The following is a 15,183-nucleotide window of genomic DNA, read 5'->3' on the forward strand; positions in this document are numbered from 1 at the left end:
CCCCAAACTATCCTAGTGGGGAGTGGAGGAACATCCAGTGGGGTCCAGTAGAGCCCAGACCACCTCCACAGGGGGGTGGGAAGGGAGCGCCACCGAGCCCCACTCTGCCACCAACTCCTCTCTGGCCCTGCCCCTAGCCTCTGGCCACAGCTGCTGCTCTGGTTCTGGCTCCCAGCCCCCAGCCCCCACTCCTCACCACAACTCTTTTGTTATGGAACAAAAAATGTGTGATAAGAAATAAAAACAGAACAATTCTACATGAGGAAATTAACAGACAACAAAATAAAACATTTTTCACTCTCCTTAAAAAAGTAGTGCTAAGAAAAACTGACTTTCATTAAAAATATCAATAGCCTTGTTAACAAAAGTAGACCTATCATATTTCACACACAGACCCAAAATATTCTGATTCTCAGCACTGCCATGAAACAGTCTCACTTCTACTAAATACGATTTTGTTACAATTATTGTGTGGTCCAATAAAATATACTTCTCAAGAAATGTCCTTCAGGTGTGCTACATTTAATTGGCATCATATATAACCACTGAGTACAATCCCAGAGGCCCTATATTATTTTACAGAGGATATTTTATTTTTATTTTTTTAATTGCAACTCTGAAACAACTTTATAGTGCTATGCCAAAGATGGGTAGGATGCAAATATGAAGATCTCTGTTATTAGTAGAGCTGGTTAAAAATTTGTCCATGAGGCAGTTTCTACTCCTCCCCAGGAAATGCAGTATTTGCTGAAATCAAAATATTTGCAGGAGCATGTTGATTTTAACAAAATTTTTGACGGGAGAAAGTTGAAACAAATCATTTTAGCTTTCTAGTTTAATTTTGATAATGATGAAACATCTTAACTTTTATCAAACTGACCCATTGCATATAACTTTTATATTATATTACATTATGCATTATATTGTACGTAGTATTTTATCTAAAATCATGTTTAAACATTATCAAAACAAAACTCTTTGCCTTATTGAGATAAAACTGTTTAATGAGATAAAACAGTAAATTTTGAAATTTCAATTTTTCATTCAGATTCAAAATGAAAACAAATTTTGAAATGTCACAATTTCCTACAGAATGGAAATTTTGTTTTCGAACCAGTACTAGTTATCAGGTGGGAGCATCCCAGAAATCCTGCTCTCACACAATGAAAGGAGGAGTCACGTGGGCTGTTCTAGGATTGGTGGCAGGGAATCTGTGGAGTAGTACTGATATTATCTTTCATCCTTAGCAGTAGTTGCACGCCTGCCTCCCAACCAAGTAAACAAATGCAGTGTTTATAGCTACCAACAGGAATGAAACAGCAGCAGGCTAGGTTAAAGATTAAAATGAGATAGAAAGAAAAAAATTAGAGATACAAGATGGAAAGTAAAAAAACATTTTACTTAATGAATGACTTAGAACAGTGGCTGAAAACCTGTGGTCTACAGACCCGTTGGGGTCCACAGACTATGTCTATGGCCGCACCTCCATTTGAAATTTTTTAGGGGTCCACAAATGAAAAAAGAAAATGTACACGTCTGTAAAGTGTATACACTAAATTCTTTTGATTACATGGCTGTCACACACACATCCCTAATAGAACTCCCTCTGCTGGACACACACCAGGCTGCTGTGCTGGGTCCAATCTGCAGGACCTGTGTGCTCTGGGTCTCATTAGGCTGCAGCACTGTTTTTCCCCTTGACTTCTTTGGCACATCTCCTGAGCACAGGTGCTTTGTCTGCTATACTTTCACAGAAATGGGACTATGTGGTCCAGCAGCCTTAGGCCCCTAGGATCAGTGCTAACTCCTCAGATTCCTGGTAGCTCATGCACACCCTCTCCCAAAACTCCATCCACATGGGCACTCTGATTTACACTGTCTTTCAGGGACATGTGATAGCAAAAAGCAAATTGGCTTTGTAAGGGCTCCTAAACACAATTACTTTTTACTTAGATAGCACAAAAGATACACAGATCTAGACATTTTCCTGTTTCCTCACCACTCTGGACAATTTTTTGCACCTGGGCAGAATCCTCTAAGGAGTCCAGGATCTCTCCTCCTGCACTTGCCTTCTCTTCCAAATCATGAAGTGTCTCTGCTCTGTGTGTCTCACAAGTTTATGTATCCTACTCCCACCACCATCTGGTTCCTGCTGCTGTGGAAATTCCATTTTCCAATCTTCAATCTCCTGCAGAAAAGGTAGGACAAACTAGCTTCCTCCAGCCTTCAGAGATCCTATTGTTCTCTGTGGGTCAGGTCTGATCACTGATAAATCATCCTTAATGACACTCTCTTTCAAAGACCAGACTTGTAGGCTCAGCTCCCTGTGTCATCACCCTTTAGAACTTCAGTCCAACATGGAGGTAAAAACACAACAGAAAAAGCAACCAGCCCCACACACAGTGTTGCCAACCCTCATGATTTTTTCACAAGCGACATGATTTTGGCTGGGGTTGGAACTAGTCTTGTGCTGACAAAAGAAGCTCCACCCCTCTAGCAAATTTGAGCCCTTTAACTGTCCCACCTGGCCACCTCTTGGGGCTGAATAACCAGTCAGAGCTGCTGTAGGCAGAGCTCTCCTCCCCACCCCGTTCTAGTTATCTGAAGTCATTCTTGTAGGAAGGGATGGGGGAGGAGAGAGCTAATAGGTCCATCAGCTCAAGGGGCTCTGCCACCTCCCCCCTCTGAGCAACAGGAAAAAGATGGCACCTCTGCTCCTCCCCTGCCCTGTGGCACCTTGCCTGGGAAAGGGCAGAAGGGAGCGAAAAGCCCCCCCAGGCTGGAAAGGGGGTGGGCTTGCTGCAGCCCTCTCTCCAGGCCTAGGAGAGATGGGTGAAGAAATCCAGGAAGAGAGATGGGTTTGGGTGACTTAACTGATGAGTGGGCTGAACTGATGGGGGAAGGGAATGAATAGAGGGCAGAATTAATCGCTGGGCAGGGGCTGGACAGATGTGGGAGTGAGAGCTCCTTCAGCAAGGGCCTAAATCACTTCACCCAATAAATCTGGGAGAGTGGGCAAGACTAATTGTCACATACACACTGGGGAAGGCAGGTGTAGTTCAAAAATCAAGAGAGACCTAAAATGTATATATTTTTACACACACACACACACACACACACACACACACACACACACACACACACACACACACACACAAAACAACAACATGATTTTTGGACCAATCTGACCTTTTACTGCTTTAGATTTTTGATGTTTTGAGGTCAGCAATACTGCACATTCAAAATAGTTTGCGGTCTGACACAGAAATGCAGGGGCCCCAACATCGAACAGAATTTGTAAGTTGTACATAGACAGATCCCCCAAATCAACAGTCTTTAAGCATTGTAACTATAGTGTATTAGGGGATTAAGGTTAAGGAAATGCTTTTACCCATGGGCACTGAGATTTCCTGACATTATTGTTTAGCGGCAAGCATACTGAATGAGTGGCTTAAAAACCTCCAGTGATGCCAAGTGCAGTTTTATCCACAGTTAAACACATCTTAATAATTAAAAGAAAATGAAAAAAGACAACAGCTCATACTATACAACTAACACCAATATCACAAGCATCTTTAGCTCTTGTGAACATAAAAAACAGAAAACATCTTTTTATGGCATGTCAGATTTTTGTTAAAAGGCAGAATAAGAACCATAGTACATCACTACAGAGTATAACTTTGTGCTTAAGTCTATAGCCAACTACATCTATCATATTCAACATCATATATTTAAGTGTTGGGATCATCTGCAGGAAAAATTAAAGTTTTTTGGGACTAGGGATGGTGAAAGAAGTTGGCAGCTGTTGCTTGCTTGGAATCTGAGTACTAACTGGTCCTTCTATATGTTATTCGAAGCAGAACTATGTCCAGGCACCTTGAGCTACATGAAAATGTACAGTCCAAACTCCAAAGGAGCAAGTTCTGATCTTATTAACATGGGTATAAATCCAGATTAACTCCATTACTCCTTATTTACACCAGCGCAAAGAAAGAGACCAGCTAAACTATTTCCCTTCTCAGATGACTTTAGCATCACTGGATCTTTACAGTATTAGGAAGTGCATATCATCTCTCTCTATATATTTCATTGTTTGGGTTTCTGTGTTTTTCTACTGATATTAAATACTGAAACAGAAAAATCTTCACATTAACAAAAAACAACAGAGGTACCTTCATGCAGAAATATTAACTGCAAACAGAGATGGGCCTAATTCACAGGGCCAGCTCACAACATTTTGGCACCTGAGGCGGGGAGCTCAAATGATGCCCTCATGCCCCCTCGCTTGGGCCAAAATTTTGAAAGGTCTCAATTCTGCCTTCAGACCACAGGTTGAAAACCACAGTTCTAAGTCATTCATTAAGTAAAATGTTTTTTTTATTTTCCATCTTGTATCTCTAATTTTCTTTCTATCTTATTTTCTACTCCTCTCATGATACTGCTCTGCTACCTACCCCAATAAAGGAGAACTAACAACTTAAAATCCCTTGTTCAAAAATGTCGAAGCCGCAGGACCAGCGGACCCTCCGCAGGCATGCTGCCAAAGGCAACCTGCCTGCCGCCCTCGTGGCGACCAGCAGAGCGCCCCCCGCGGCTTGCCGCCCCAAGCACGTGCTTGGGGTGCTGGTGCCGCCCCTGACTCTGCATCACTGGCTCTGGCCAGTTAAACTACGTTTATAGCTAGTGGAGCAGAGCAGCTGGAATATGGTGGTGAATGTGATCCAATATGTACTGTAAGGGCCATTGAGATACATTAGCTACCTTGCATAAAAGTTTATACACATTGCCTGCTTGCTAATATGCTGCAGTTCCATTATTGATTCAAAAATTACCTCCTTCTAATCTACTCCAGTTCTATCTCAGAGGAGCAAGAGAATTAGTGTATGAGGTTTTCTCTAATACTCAGAACTCATGGGATTAATAAGAAAAGGAAGACAAGGTTCAAAGATGGGGTCCAGATCTCCACTTGGGGTTTCTAAGTGCTACCATAACAGAAATAGTATATAGAAGGGCCTGCTGACTGTAAAACACCGAGGTGCTCCACAATCCCCAAACTGCTGGTCTTTGAAAGACAATTTGTATCTAAAATCAAACTTTATCATACGGGGGGTGGGGGTGGGGGGGGGGGAAGAGCTATATAAAGGGCACGCAGGAGGATGATCAAAGATCCAGCAGAAGAAGAGAAAAGGAAACAGTGTAAGGTATCAAAAAATGAACGAACAATGAGTAGCAACTGAATTTTATTTTATTTTAAAAAGCAAGGAAGGAAAAAGCTTCCATGGGATCAGAGAAGAGGAAATGTGCAAGTGTGACAGAGGCAGTGCAACTGGCTGACTGTATGATGTGCCCATGCTATTTCCAGTGTATGTTCTAGCTCAAATGAGTTTCACAGAACCCTCTGGTGAAATAACCCATTCATCTACACAAAGAAATAATGGAATAAGAGAATGAGGAAAATATATTTTTAATGTATATTTTAAAGAGACTTCACTCTGTTACTATACATGTTTGGATATAGCTACCAACTAACCATCATTTAATTTTATTGGAAGGTTTTAATGTATCAGCTGTACATGTAAAACATCTACATTAGGGGTGAGTCAAGTAAAATAAGTCAGACTGGGTTAGAGAGACCAAACACTCCAGTTTATACAGTGCTGGATTTTATTCTCCTACTTTAGCATACAAACTTATTTGAAATGCAACAACCAAATGCACTCAAAGTGCCTGGGGTTTATAACTGCTTCCCATGGGGGAAAAGGTCTCTCTGCTGTCAGGGTTAATAACTAGATGAGACTCCCATTCAAAGCCCTTTCTGAAGCAGCAGCGTCTCCTCCTTGGTGTTAGGTAGTTATGCTGGCTCTATGTCAACTCCCCCCATTGCCTCACCCAGGTAATCTCCTAACAGACAGAAAGGCTGTATGATGTACATTAGGGATGACACTGTATTAAGCAGCAAAAGTAAACATCGAAATTAATCTCTTATATAAAACTTAACCATATACCTATATGACTACGGAAAATGTAAAAGCATTACAATGAAAATAAATTGCTTTTTTCACCACAATCTAAAGCTCATAATATAGTGTTTTCATATTTAAATAATTTATATGGCATTGTAAATTTACATCACCTTTTAAAACGCACAGAAAGAGAAATGTTCCCAGCTCTGGAAAGCTTACAATCTAATTAAGACAACCAAAGGTGACTGGAGGGAGGTCAAAGTAGGAATATCAAGGCCACAAGCAGCTGACTAAAATGAAATTTTTTTCTACATGCGCATAACCTGTTTCATCAATTGTCCCAATTAACATATTTTCTTTCTTGAACCAAAGTGCATAAAGACTCTCCCTAGAAACTGTAGAAGTGATAAAATATAAGAAATTAATTTCTCACTGAAACACAAAGTTCTGGAAAAGAGTATCTTGGCTTTTTCTAAAACTAGAAATTTTACTGGCATATTTAAATTAATCAAATGTTTTTAAGCACAGGGTAACTATCTAAAATGTAAATCACGTTTAAATGGCAAGACAGGAAAAGGTTTGCTTATATTTATTTTTAAGTGCTAGAAAAAAAGTTGTTAGTTCTTTCCTAAAAATATTATCAGTTCTTTCTTCATATACCAGTTTATATTTACTACCGTACATCATCAGATAGGCTCATTTTCTATAGGAAACGTATAGAAGACATGTCTAAGGGCAGCACGGAGCTCTGCTAGTTTCAACTTTCCAATAATGATGTTGAAGCACACTGAAACTGCTAGACCTTAACTGACTGAATATAGTGAACATTGATCCAAATCAGAACCAAGGGTGAAAAAATTAAAGTTCTGAATATCTTAGTCTTAGCAACTTGCTGTTAGGTAAGTAAATGTAATTTTCCCATCAATTACACTATGATTTAAATTATGTTTGACTGATAAAGTTAAGAAACAACGAAGAAGAACTGAATGGGCTTTGAATGTGAGATGTAAGCAGCTGAGCAGGCTCAAGGCCATCCTTCCATTTGATATTTCATCTGACATGGAAGATCAATGTCCCCAGTATTACTGTTAGTAACAAATATGCTGTCTCTCCTCTCAAACCATTCAAATATACTGTACCTATAGCTGTATACATATACGGTATATACTAAAACATACAGCAGAATTCTAGAAATTGAACATATGCCACTTTCAGACTATGTACCAAAGTACAGTAGCCACTTCCTTCTGGAAGGCAATGAAGCTTCTCAAATATGTGCTTATTCACAATATTGTATAAAGTTGGTCTGAAGATACTGTACATATGTTTCTTGGAATTTAGACCCTTACCATATGAACTCAGGGCACTGTTTGCAAAAGTAAAATTAAAGCATGTACATTCAACTTTTCATATTTCCATATTGCCAGTATATACAGAGATTTCTGGCTCTGGCCAAATATTTCTGAGATCCTCTGATACTCACAATACTAAAAGCTGTAGTTTTTCCATGCCTATATTTAAAAACATTGTTCTTGAAACTAAAGAACAATATTTAGAACAGTATTTCAAAAACAATAAAGATTTAATGTTATGCACTTGTGTTAAAACTTTCAAGTTTCTATTTCTAAATCTGACAATTTAATATATTCAGAAATAAGGAACACTAGTGACAATCTGTCTTATAAACTGGTGCACTCAGAACCAAATTGCTATTTTCTATTTTGGTGACTATCTGATGTAAATAGATTGTTTCAAACCCAGTCTATGATGAATCATATACACACTAAAGTAGATGCAGCGGTAACACAAATCAGCTTACGGGTACACAGTCAACAGGATATTACCAGTAACAAAAGTTACTATGTCACTTCAATATTCCCCTATGGGACTGCTCAGAAATAACGTCATAGTAACTATTGCATTTTAGCTTATCAACATTATACCCTAAATGTAATATATGCATATCAGTGAAATACTACCAATATTGCCACAAGTAAAACGGTCTAAAAAGCTGTGCTTGAATCCTGCTTGGTTGAGAAGGGGCAAAAAGCAAGTCTGGGGGGTAAATTGATATAGCCATCCCCTTTACTTCAGTGGAGCTATATTGACTTATACCAGCTAAGAATCTGGTCCCTGATATGGTCAGTAATATTGTATTGCTGCTGACCAAATTCAGAAAAACAATGTCTGAAGACAATGCTCTTGCATCTCTCTTCCTTGGAGCTGGAATGTACTTTCAATAGTCTCTCTCCTTAAGATAGGAGTCTCCAGCTCTCTTCCTTGGAGCTAGGTTGCAGTTTAGGTCAGCTATAGGGCCTTAACTAGCTTCTCCTTCAGCTGGCTCCTTTCCCCAATCAGTTCCTGGGCTCCAAGGGTTCAGCATACAAACCTTCCTTTGCTGGTTTCTGTCCTGCTATGAGGGAGGAGGTAGCATATGAGCTTTAAGGAAGGGGAAACGGCATAGCTCCGTTGGTCGGTTGCGAGAGAGCAGAGCCTTGTCTCACTCACTCTGTAAGGCTCTAGGTTTGGGGTCCTTAAAGAAACAGTGATGGGATTTTTTCCCAAACACCATTTATTCCAGGACTGCTTCCTTTCTACCAATATCTCCTGGTCCTTGTTTGTCATCAGTGCCAATGCTAGTGACTGGGGGCCTTAAGCAGGAATATTTTCCTCCTCCTCCCTCCACAACACATACTAACAATTAATAGTGCCCTCTCTCCTTCATCTCCCCCGCACCCCCGCAGCTGCTTGGGGCCCTAAGTAATTGCTTAGTCTGTTTATGCCTATTGCCAACTCTGCAGATCAGACATTTCAAAACCTAAAATGGCCACACCATGCAGTGGGGGTGGGCTGACCCTTAGGCACCACTATCCTTAAGGGGCTCACTACTCTGATTCACACTTTCCGTTATTCTGGCACAAATCTGTGTGTGGAAACTCTTATTTTAAGACTGTCTTATATCAGTTTAGTTTACAGAAAAGCTGTGCAAAACTGTAGAATTATACAAACACTATGCAAAAACTGCAGTAAGAAACAGAAGTTTTAGGATGCCTCAGTAAATTACAAAAGGTATCTGGTTATTACTGTTAATTTTGATCAAGCAAATGTATCTTCTTGTGTTTAAGAGGTCAAAAGGCTGTAGTATCCTTGTACTAAAATTAAATTAATTAGATAACAGGATAAATAAAGACATTTTGCCCACTATTTTTCCTGCCCTTTGTGAGACAATTGGTAGGAAAGAGGTAATGTAACTAACCAGTTCTGACCCCTCTAGTGGTAATCAGATTTATTAGTAGGTTGAAATCACCCACAGGACAGTTCACTCCACCACTCAACCACTTTTTTATTGAAATATAACCAAATATATATATATTGTTAAAATAAGGTATACTACTTCCTTTCAGTGAACTGCTGGACAATTGAAGTATATTGTTGATGGAAGAGCTGGAACCTAAAATATTACAAAGGTGTCCATATTTCTAATGAGCAGAGTGGCTGGAAGTGAAAATATGTGACCCTGAACACATGTTCACATGAGATGAGTGATGGACATCAGCAGAAGTAAAAAGCATGAAGGAAAGGAGAAAATAGGCAGTTTCAGCACAAAAACACTTGCACATCTTTATCACCTGCCAGCATGAATGAGAATCTGCCAACATGAGTACTGCCATCATAAAACAGCATCAGAACATCTGAATTATAATTCAGGGCTGAAATAGCTATCGCAAAGTCAAAACCCACATAATTTTCTCTCTTAATAATGTGTTTAAATTGTATGTCTGCACGTGTGTGCACATGCACGTGCACATGTACCCCCTGTCATAGGGTCTCACCCCCACTTTGAGCTTGTGGGTTCAAAGATGGGGACTCGCATGTATTCTCCCCCCACCCTAACCCTTAGGGTAGGTTTCCTTCTCGCTGCCACCACTCGATTGATTCGGTGAATCGAGACACCCCTCTGTTCCCCCCTCCTCCTTCCAGAGACTTTCCTGGGGAAGCACAGATCAAATCACAGAGGGAGAAAGATTCCTTTCACTTCCCTCTCCCTTCCCTGCTTTCTCTGCTTGGAGACAACCCTTGTCTCCACAGAGTGACGCCTAGCTTCCTTCCCCTGAATCCACAGGTAAGGAACTTAACCAAGTCCTGAACCTAAAAGAGTTTATTAAAAGAATAAAAAAAGAAAAAAAATACACAATCTCTATGAATCCAAGATAGACATTCATAGGGTTTAATCTTATTAATCCCTGGAGAAATTTCTCCCTTTTCCTCAGTACAAACAATACAGGCAAAATTACGAATAATCAATACAAACACACAGAATTGCAGACACAGGATTCTTATATGAAATTACCCAGTACTTCTAATACTCACTAGCTTGAATAGAAGAAATTAGTTCAGAAAGATGAGCAGACTTGATTAAGCATCTGGGCTGCTGTAGTTCCAGACGGCTAAGAACACAGAACAAAGAACACAGAGACCCAAGTTCCCGCTCTCTGGGATTTTCAAATTCTCTTCCCTGATTGGTCCTTTGGTCAGGTGTTTCACCAGGTCTGTGTTAACCCTTTACAGGTAGAACTTAACCCTTAACTAACTACTTATGACACCCCCCCTCCCCATTTTTCTTCAAATTAGCTACACAAAGTGCTTTTCACCAGTTTGGTGAATGATTATAGTTAATCAAGCCATAGTAATCCATTTCACTCAATATACATAATCATAGATAGGACATAATGACACACATGACTGGGATTTTTTTCATTTTATATATGTAATTTATTTCATATGATAAAATGAATGTATAACCTATATTTTCCTTAAAACAGATATGTTTCTATAGAAAGGTGTTTCACATCACATGATCAACACACAATGGAGTTGTTTTCTTGAAAAAGCTAGGATACAATATATACAATGTAGTTTATTTCTGTATATGAGGCAAACTGATAAATTATGGATAGCCTTTAGCAGGATAAAGTAATATGTCTGCACTAAAAAAAATCGCAGTAACTTGTAAGGTAGCTTTTCCCACTAATGAATTAGCATAAAGATTTGATGAGATCTAGGAATGCTGCCTCTAAATCATACAGTAATTTCATTCCTATATTCTGAAATGGTTATGGGTTATATTGTACAAGAGGAAGAACTGAACACACAGGATCTGTGTAAATTTAGAATTTCATGCACTTCTCATGTATAAACTAAAGGGGAATAATATACAAAACCTGAATAAATCAGGAGTTGCAACTGTTATCATGCAGGTAGCTCCAGTTCAGTTAAATGAAGCAATTAAAAATTAAGCAATTGACTTCTTCAGTGGGACTATTTGTGCAAAGGAAAGTTGCAGAACCTGGCCCTAGACTGTTTAAAATATTCAACTCAGTATTCAAAAATACCCCTAAATGCAACCAACACCCCACTGCCAAAAACAAATCCATTCTCATCAGATATTCTAATCACATAAACTGCCCATTTCCCCAATACTAATTTCTCTCTACTGTTATTCATACCCTCTTGTCAACTGTCTGTAATGGGCCACTCTCTTACCACTTCAAAAGTTATTTCTCCTCCCTTGGTATCCTGCTGTTAATTGATTTATCTCATTAGACTGACTTAACATTTGGTAAAGCACCCCACATCCTTTCATGTATTTATACCTGCTACTGTATCTTCTACTTCATACATCTGATGAAGTGGGTTCTAGCCCACAAAAGCTTATGCCCAAATAAATTTGTTAAGTCTCTAAGGTGTCACAAGGACTCCTTGGTTTTTTTGCTGATACAGACTAACACGGCTACCACTGAAACCTGTCACCACGTAATATGGTTTCTCTTGTAGAGCGAAACAATGTGTCTTATATATAACTTTAGTACTTACGGGTAAAATGATTAGAAGTGGATGGATTGACACTATCACCACTGTCAGCACTTTCACTGCTAGAAATGTCATCATCAGATTCCCGCACAGAGGAGCAGGGTGAGGAGCCATCAACTTCTTCAAATTTTCTCTTTAAAATTCCACTCATAGCTGCAACGCTGTCACATGTACCTGTAACAGGAACAAGAGCAATGAAGCACTGAAAAATCTGATCACTGATCCCATGCAATCAAGGTCTACAATGTAATTTTATAGGGATTTTTATACACAAGATGGACTATCACTTTTGTTCCTGAATGACTGTTTATTGGCATGTATTGTATACGTTATAGGAAAGTAAAAAGAAACATAAAACCAAACCCAGTAGTAATTTGCTATCCAAGAAGGGGTACAACAGATTGCTTTTCATGATGAGAGGTATATTTTGTTACAACAGTTACCCCCTTTATGGAAAGCACTAAAATCTAATTTGAAAACAGGCTGTTCTCAGGCCAACAGAGATACACAGAAATGTGAAAGCATCTCATTAAGGGCCTGATCCTCAGGCGTTGAGCACCCTAAACTTCCACTGATTTTAGTACCTTTTAGGATTGGGCCTTGAGTTTCTCTTCAAAATTCCTCAGGCTGACTGAATGAGTGGCCTTGACAGGCTCTGGAGGGAGATGCCGCTAGCCTCTCTCAACAGAGAGAAGTTCACTGCAGCACAGGGCAAAGGGGTTAAAAAGGGAGGAAATAGTATTTAGCACTCAAAGTGGTCTACATAAATTAACTAATTAATCAATTATCACATTGCTCCTGTGTGATACAGTTGGGAAATGATGATTATTGCCATTTTACAGGGAGAGTCAATGCCTTTCCAAAGGCCATTTAACAAATCAGTAGCTAAGTCAGATTTAGGATTCAGGAATTCTTTGCTCCCAGTCACTTACACTAATCACTGAAGAATACTGTCTTATTTTTCATAGGACATACCTCACCTTTCCACATGGTAAGAAATGGTGGGAAGCCTAATATGTTCCAATCTCATGAGATAAGATTTTGTACAGAAAACCAGGAAGTTAACTAATCACATACTAATTTTAAAAGATATTATAAAATGAATCATTTTAGGGGAAAGTCTGCCCTTGCTCCCATGTTGTACAGTTGGAGGTGGGAGAGGCAAGGATACCCAGAGTTTGCTCAGAGGACATGTGCTCTTTGCATATCAACAGGACTGGACTTTGCCATATAAACAAATAATCCTTTTTGAATAGCGTTTTCACATAAAATATGAGGACAAGCAATTTTTAGGTTTATTCAAAAAATTAAGGAAAACAAACCACATTCCTCCAGTTTAAAAGAAGGTAGTGGGGGCAAGACATCAGTCCAGCATGTCAGCTATGTAACCACTAAGGCTTTGATCCTGTAGTGTGCTGCACTTGGGTAGACCCCTTACACCTGCACAGAACCCACTGACTTCAATAACACTCCACACAGATGCAGTACATTGCAGGAACAGGGCCTATGAATTAGATTTCAATTAACCAAATTGACAAAATAGAGAGTTAGACCTGCTTCTCTGCTCTACCTTGCTTCAAAGCCTCGCACAACGCCACCTAGGAATGAGTTATAGACAAATTTTAGCACAGCAGCTCTGCATAACCTTGCCTTTATAAGTGGAAAGCAGAAACTATAGACATGGACATTATCTTATTATAAGAGTTTTTTTGTTTTCTGCTTTATTTAATGGTAAGAATTAGGATTTGCTATAATGGATTGTTTGCCTATTAAGGCTTGGTCTACACTATAGTAAGGTCGATGTAAGCTGCCTTACATCTACCTAATAATGCATGTGTCTTCACTACCAGGTCCCTTCCACCGATGTAACTCGCCTGCTAAGTTGACTTAATTATTCCACCTCCACAAGAGGCAGAGTGCTTAATTCGATGTTGTCAGGTCAATACAGAGGCAGTGAACACACGGTGTTGCTTACATCAACTCAGCTGGCCTCCAGGAGGTTTCCCACAATGCTCCACTATGACCATGCTAGTAAATGTTTTCAACTCCACTGCACAGCAGCCAGGTACAGTAACTCCTCACTAAAAGTTGTAGTTATGTTCCTGAAAAATGCGACTTTAAGTGAAACGGTGTTAAGCGAATCCCATTTCCCCATAAGAATTAATGTAAATGAGGGGGTTAGGTTCCAGGGAAATTTTTTTCACCAGACAAAAGACTATATATATAGTGCTGTTTGTAACCCTGGAGCAGTCCACCCAGTTGCAGAACAGCATTGCGGCCGAGTGTGGCGTTGGGGAAGGAACCTCTGGTGATTATGCAATTCTAAGTAGTATTTTGGGGTCACATGTTCTTATAGTCTATTTTTAATTAAAATAGAAAGGTGAGGTAGAGAGTGGCTATCTGCTTCCCAGTGGCCGCAGCAGCTAGGCAGAGGTTGCCCCATGAAAAAGACTGTTTATGTATGCAGGCATGGCTCAGGAATTCTCCATAGAGAGCCCCAGAAAACTTTTGTGGAGGTACTCTGAAATCCATTGCAGAAGGTTTCTGTGGAGGGCTGCCTTATTTCTTCTACCATGGTGGGATACTTTCCCATGCCACTCAATTATTCATTTGCCTGGAATCATCACAGTACATAGCATGGCAACATAAGGACCCAGTCTGTACTTGGCGCTTGCAGAATCTGTTCCTTTGCCACCTCTGGTACCCTCAGGAGAGTGATATCACCCCACTGCAGTTAGGGAACCCCAATGCAACAAAACCATTCAGTATCTCCTGCACATTGCCCAGAGTCACAACCCTTCTTAGCAAAAGGAGATTAATGTCCCTGCATACTTGGATCACAACATCCTGCATGGTGGATTTACCATCTCCAAATTGATTCCTCACTGACCAATAGCAGTTTGACATTGCAAGCTTCCACACAGTGATCGCCACTTGCTTTTCCACTGTCAGAGCAGGTCTCATTTTAGTGTTGCTTCGCTGCAGGGCTGGGGAGAGCTTCGAACACAGATCCTGGAAAGTGGCCTTGTGCATACAAAAGTTCATCATCCCATAACTGCATAATGATGCGATCCCACCAGACAGTACTTGTTTCTCAGGACCAGAAATGGCACTCCACCGTGTTCAGCTGCTGCGGGACAGCCAGCAGCAACCGCGAATTGTTTCATTCTATGGCTTCCAGCAGAGGTGCTTGAAAGACATTGAAATGTTCCATGCAGCAGCTCCTCTCACGACTTTGGAAATACTGCAATATAAGGTGCAGTGAAACCCACCCAACCATAGCGTACATAATGCTCTTTGCTTGCTATACAATGCTACCTCATCCTAGCAATCAGTTTTCACCTGAAGC

General features: G+C 40.0%; 1 protein-coding gene across 9 annotated transcripts in view; it reads right to left on the reverse strand.

The window, feature by feature from the left end:
• Nucleotides 1–15,183, reverse strand: part of CSRNP3 (cysteine and serine rich nuclear protein 3) — a 146,179-nt gene that overhangs the window by 18,021 nt on the left and 112,975 nt on the right. For 8 of the 9 annotated variants that reach the window (XM_039495652.1, XM_039495649.1, XM_039495650.1 and 5 more), the window contains one exon: nt 11,838–12,008. In XM_039495652.1, the coding sequence (XP_039351586.1) occupies nt 11,838–12,008 (171 nt within the window). Of the gene's footprint in view, nt 1–11,837; nt 12,009–12,418; nt 12,534–15,183 lie in introns of all 9 variants that reach the window. The other variant, XM_039495654.1, reaches the window with a different exon arrangement.

The sequence above is a fragment of the Mauremys reevesii genome, linkage group 11 (genome assembly GCF_016161935.1).
Source record: "Mauremys reevesii isolate NIE-2019 linkage group 11, ASM1616193v1, whole genome shotgun sequence".
NCBI classification, from domain to species: Eukaryota; Metazoa; Chordata; order Testudines; family Geoemydidae; genus Mauremys; species Mauremys reevesii.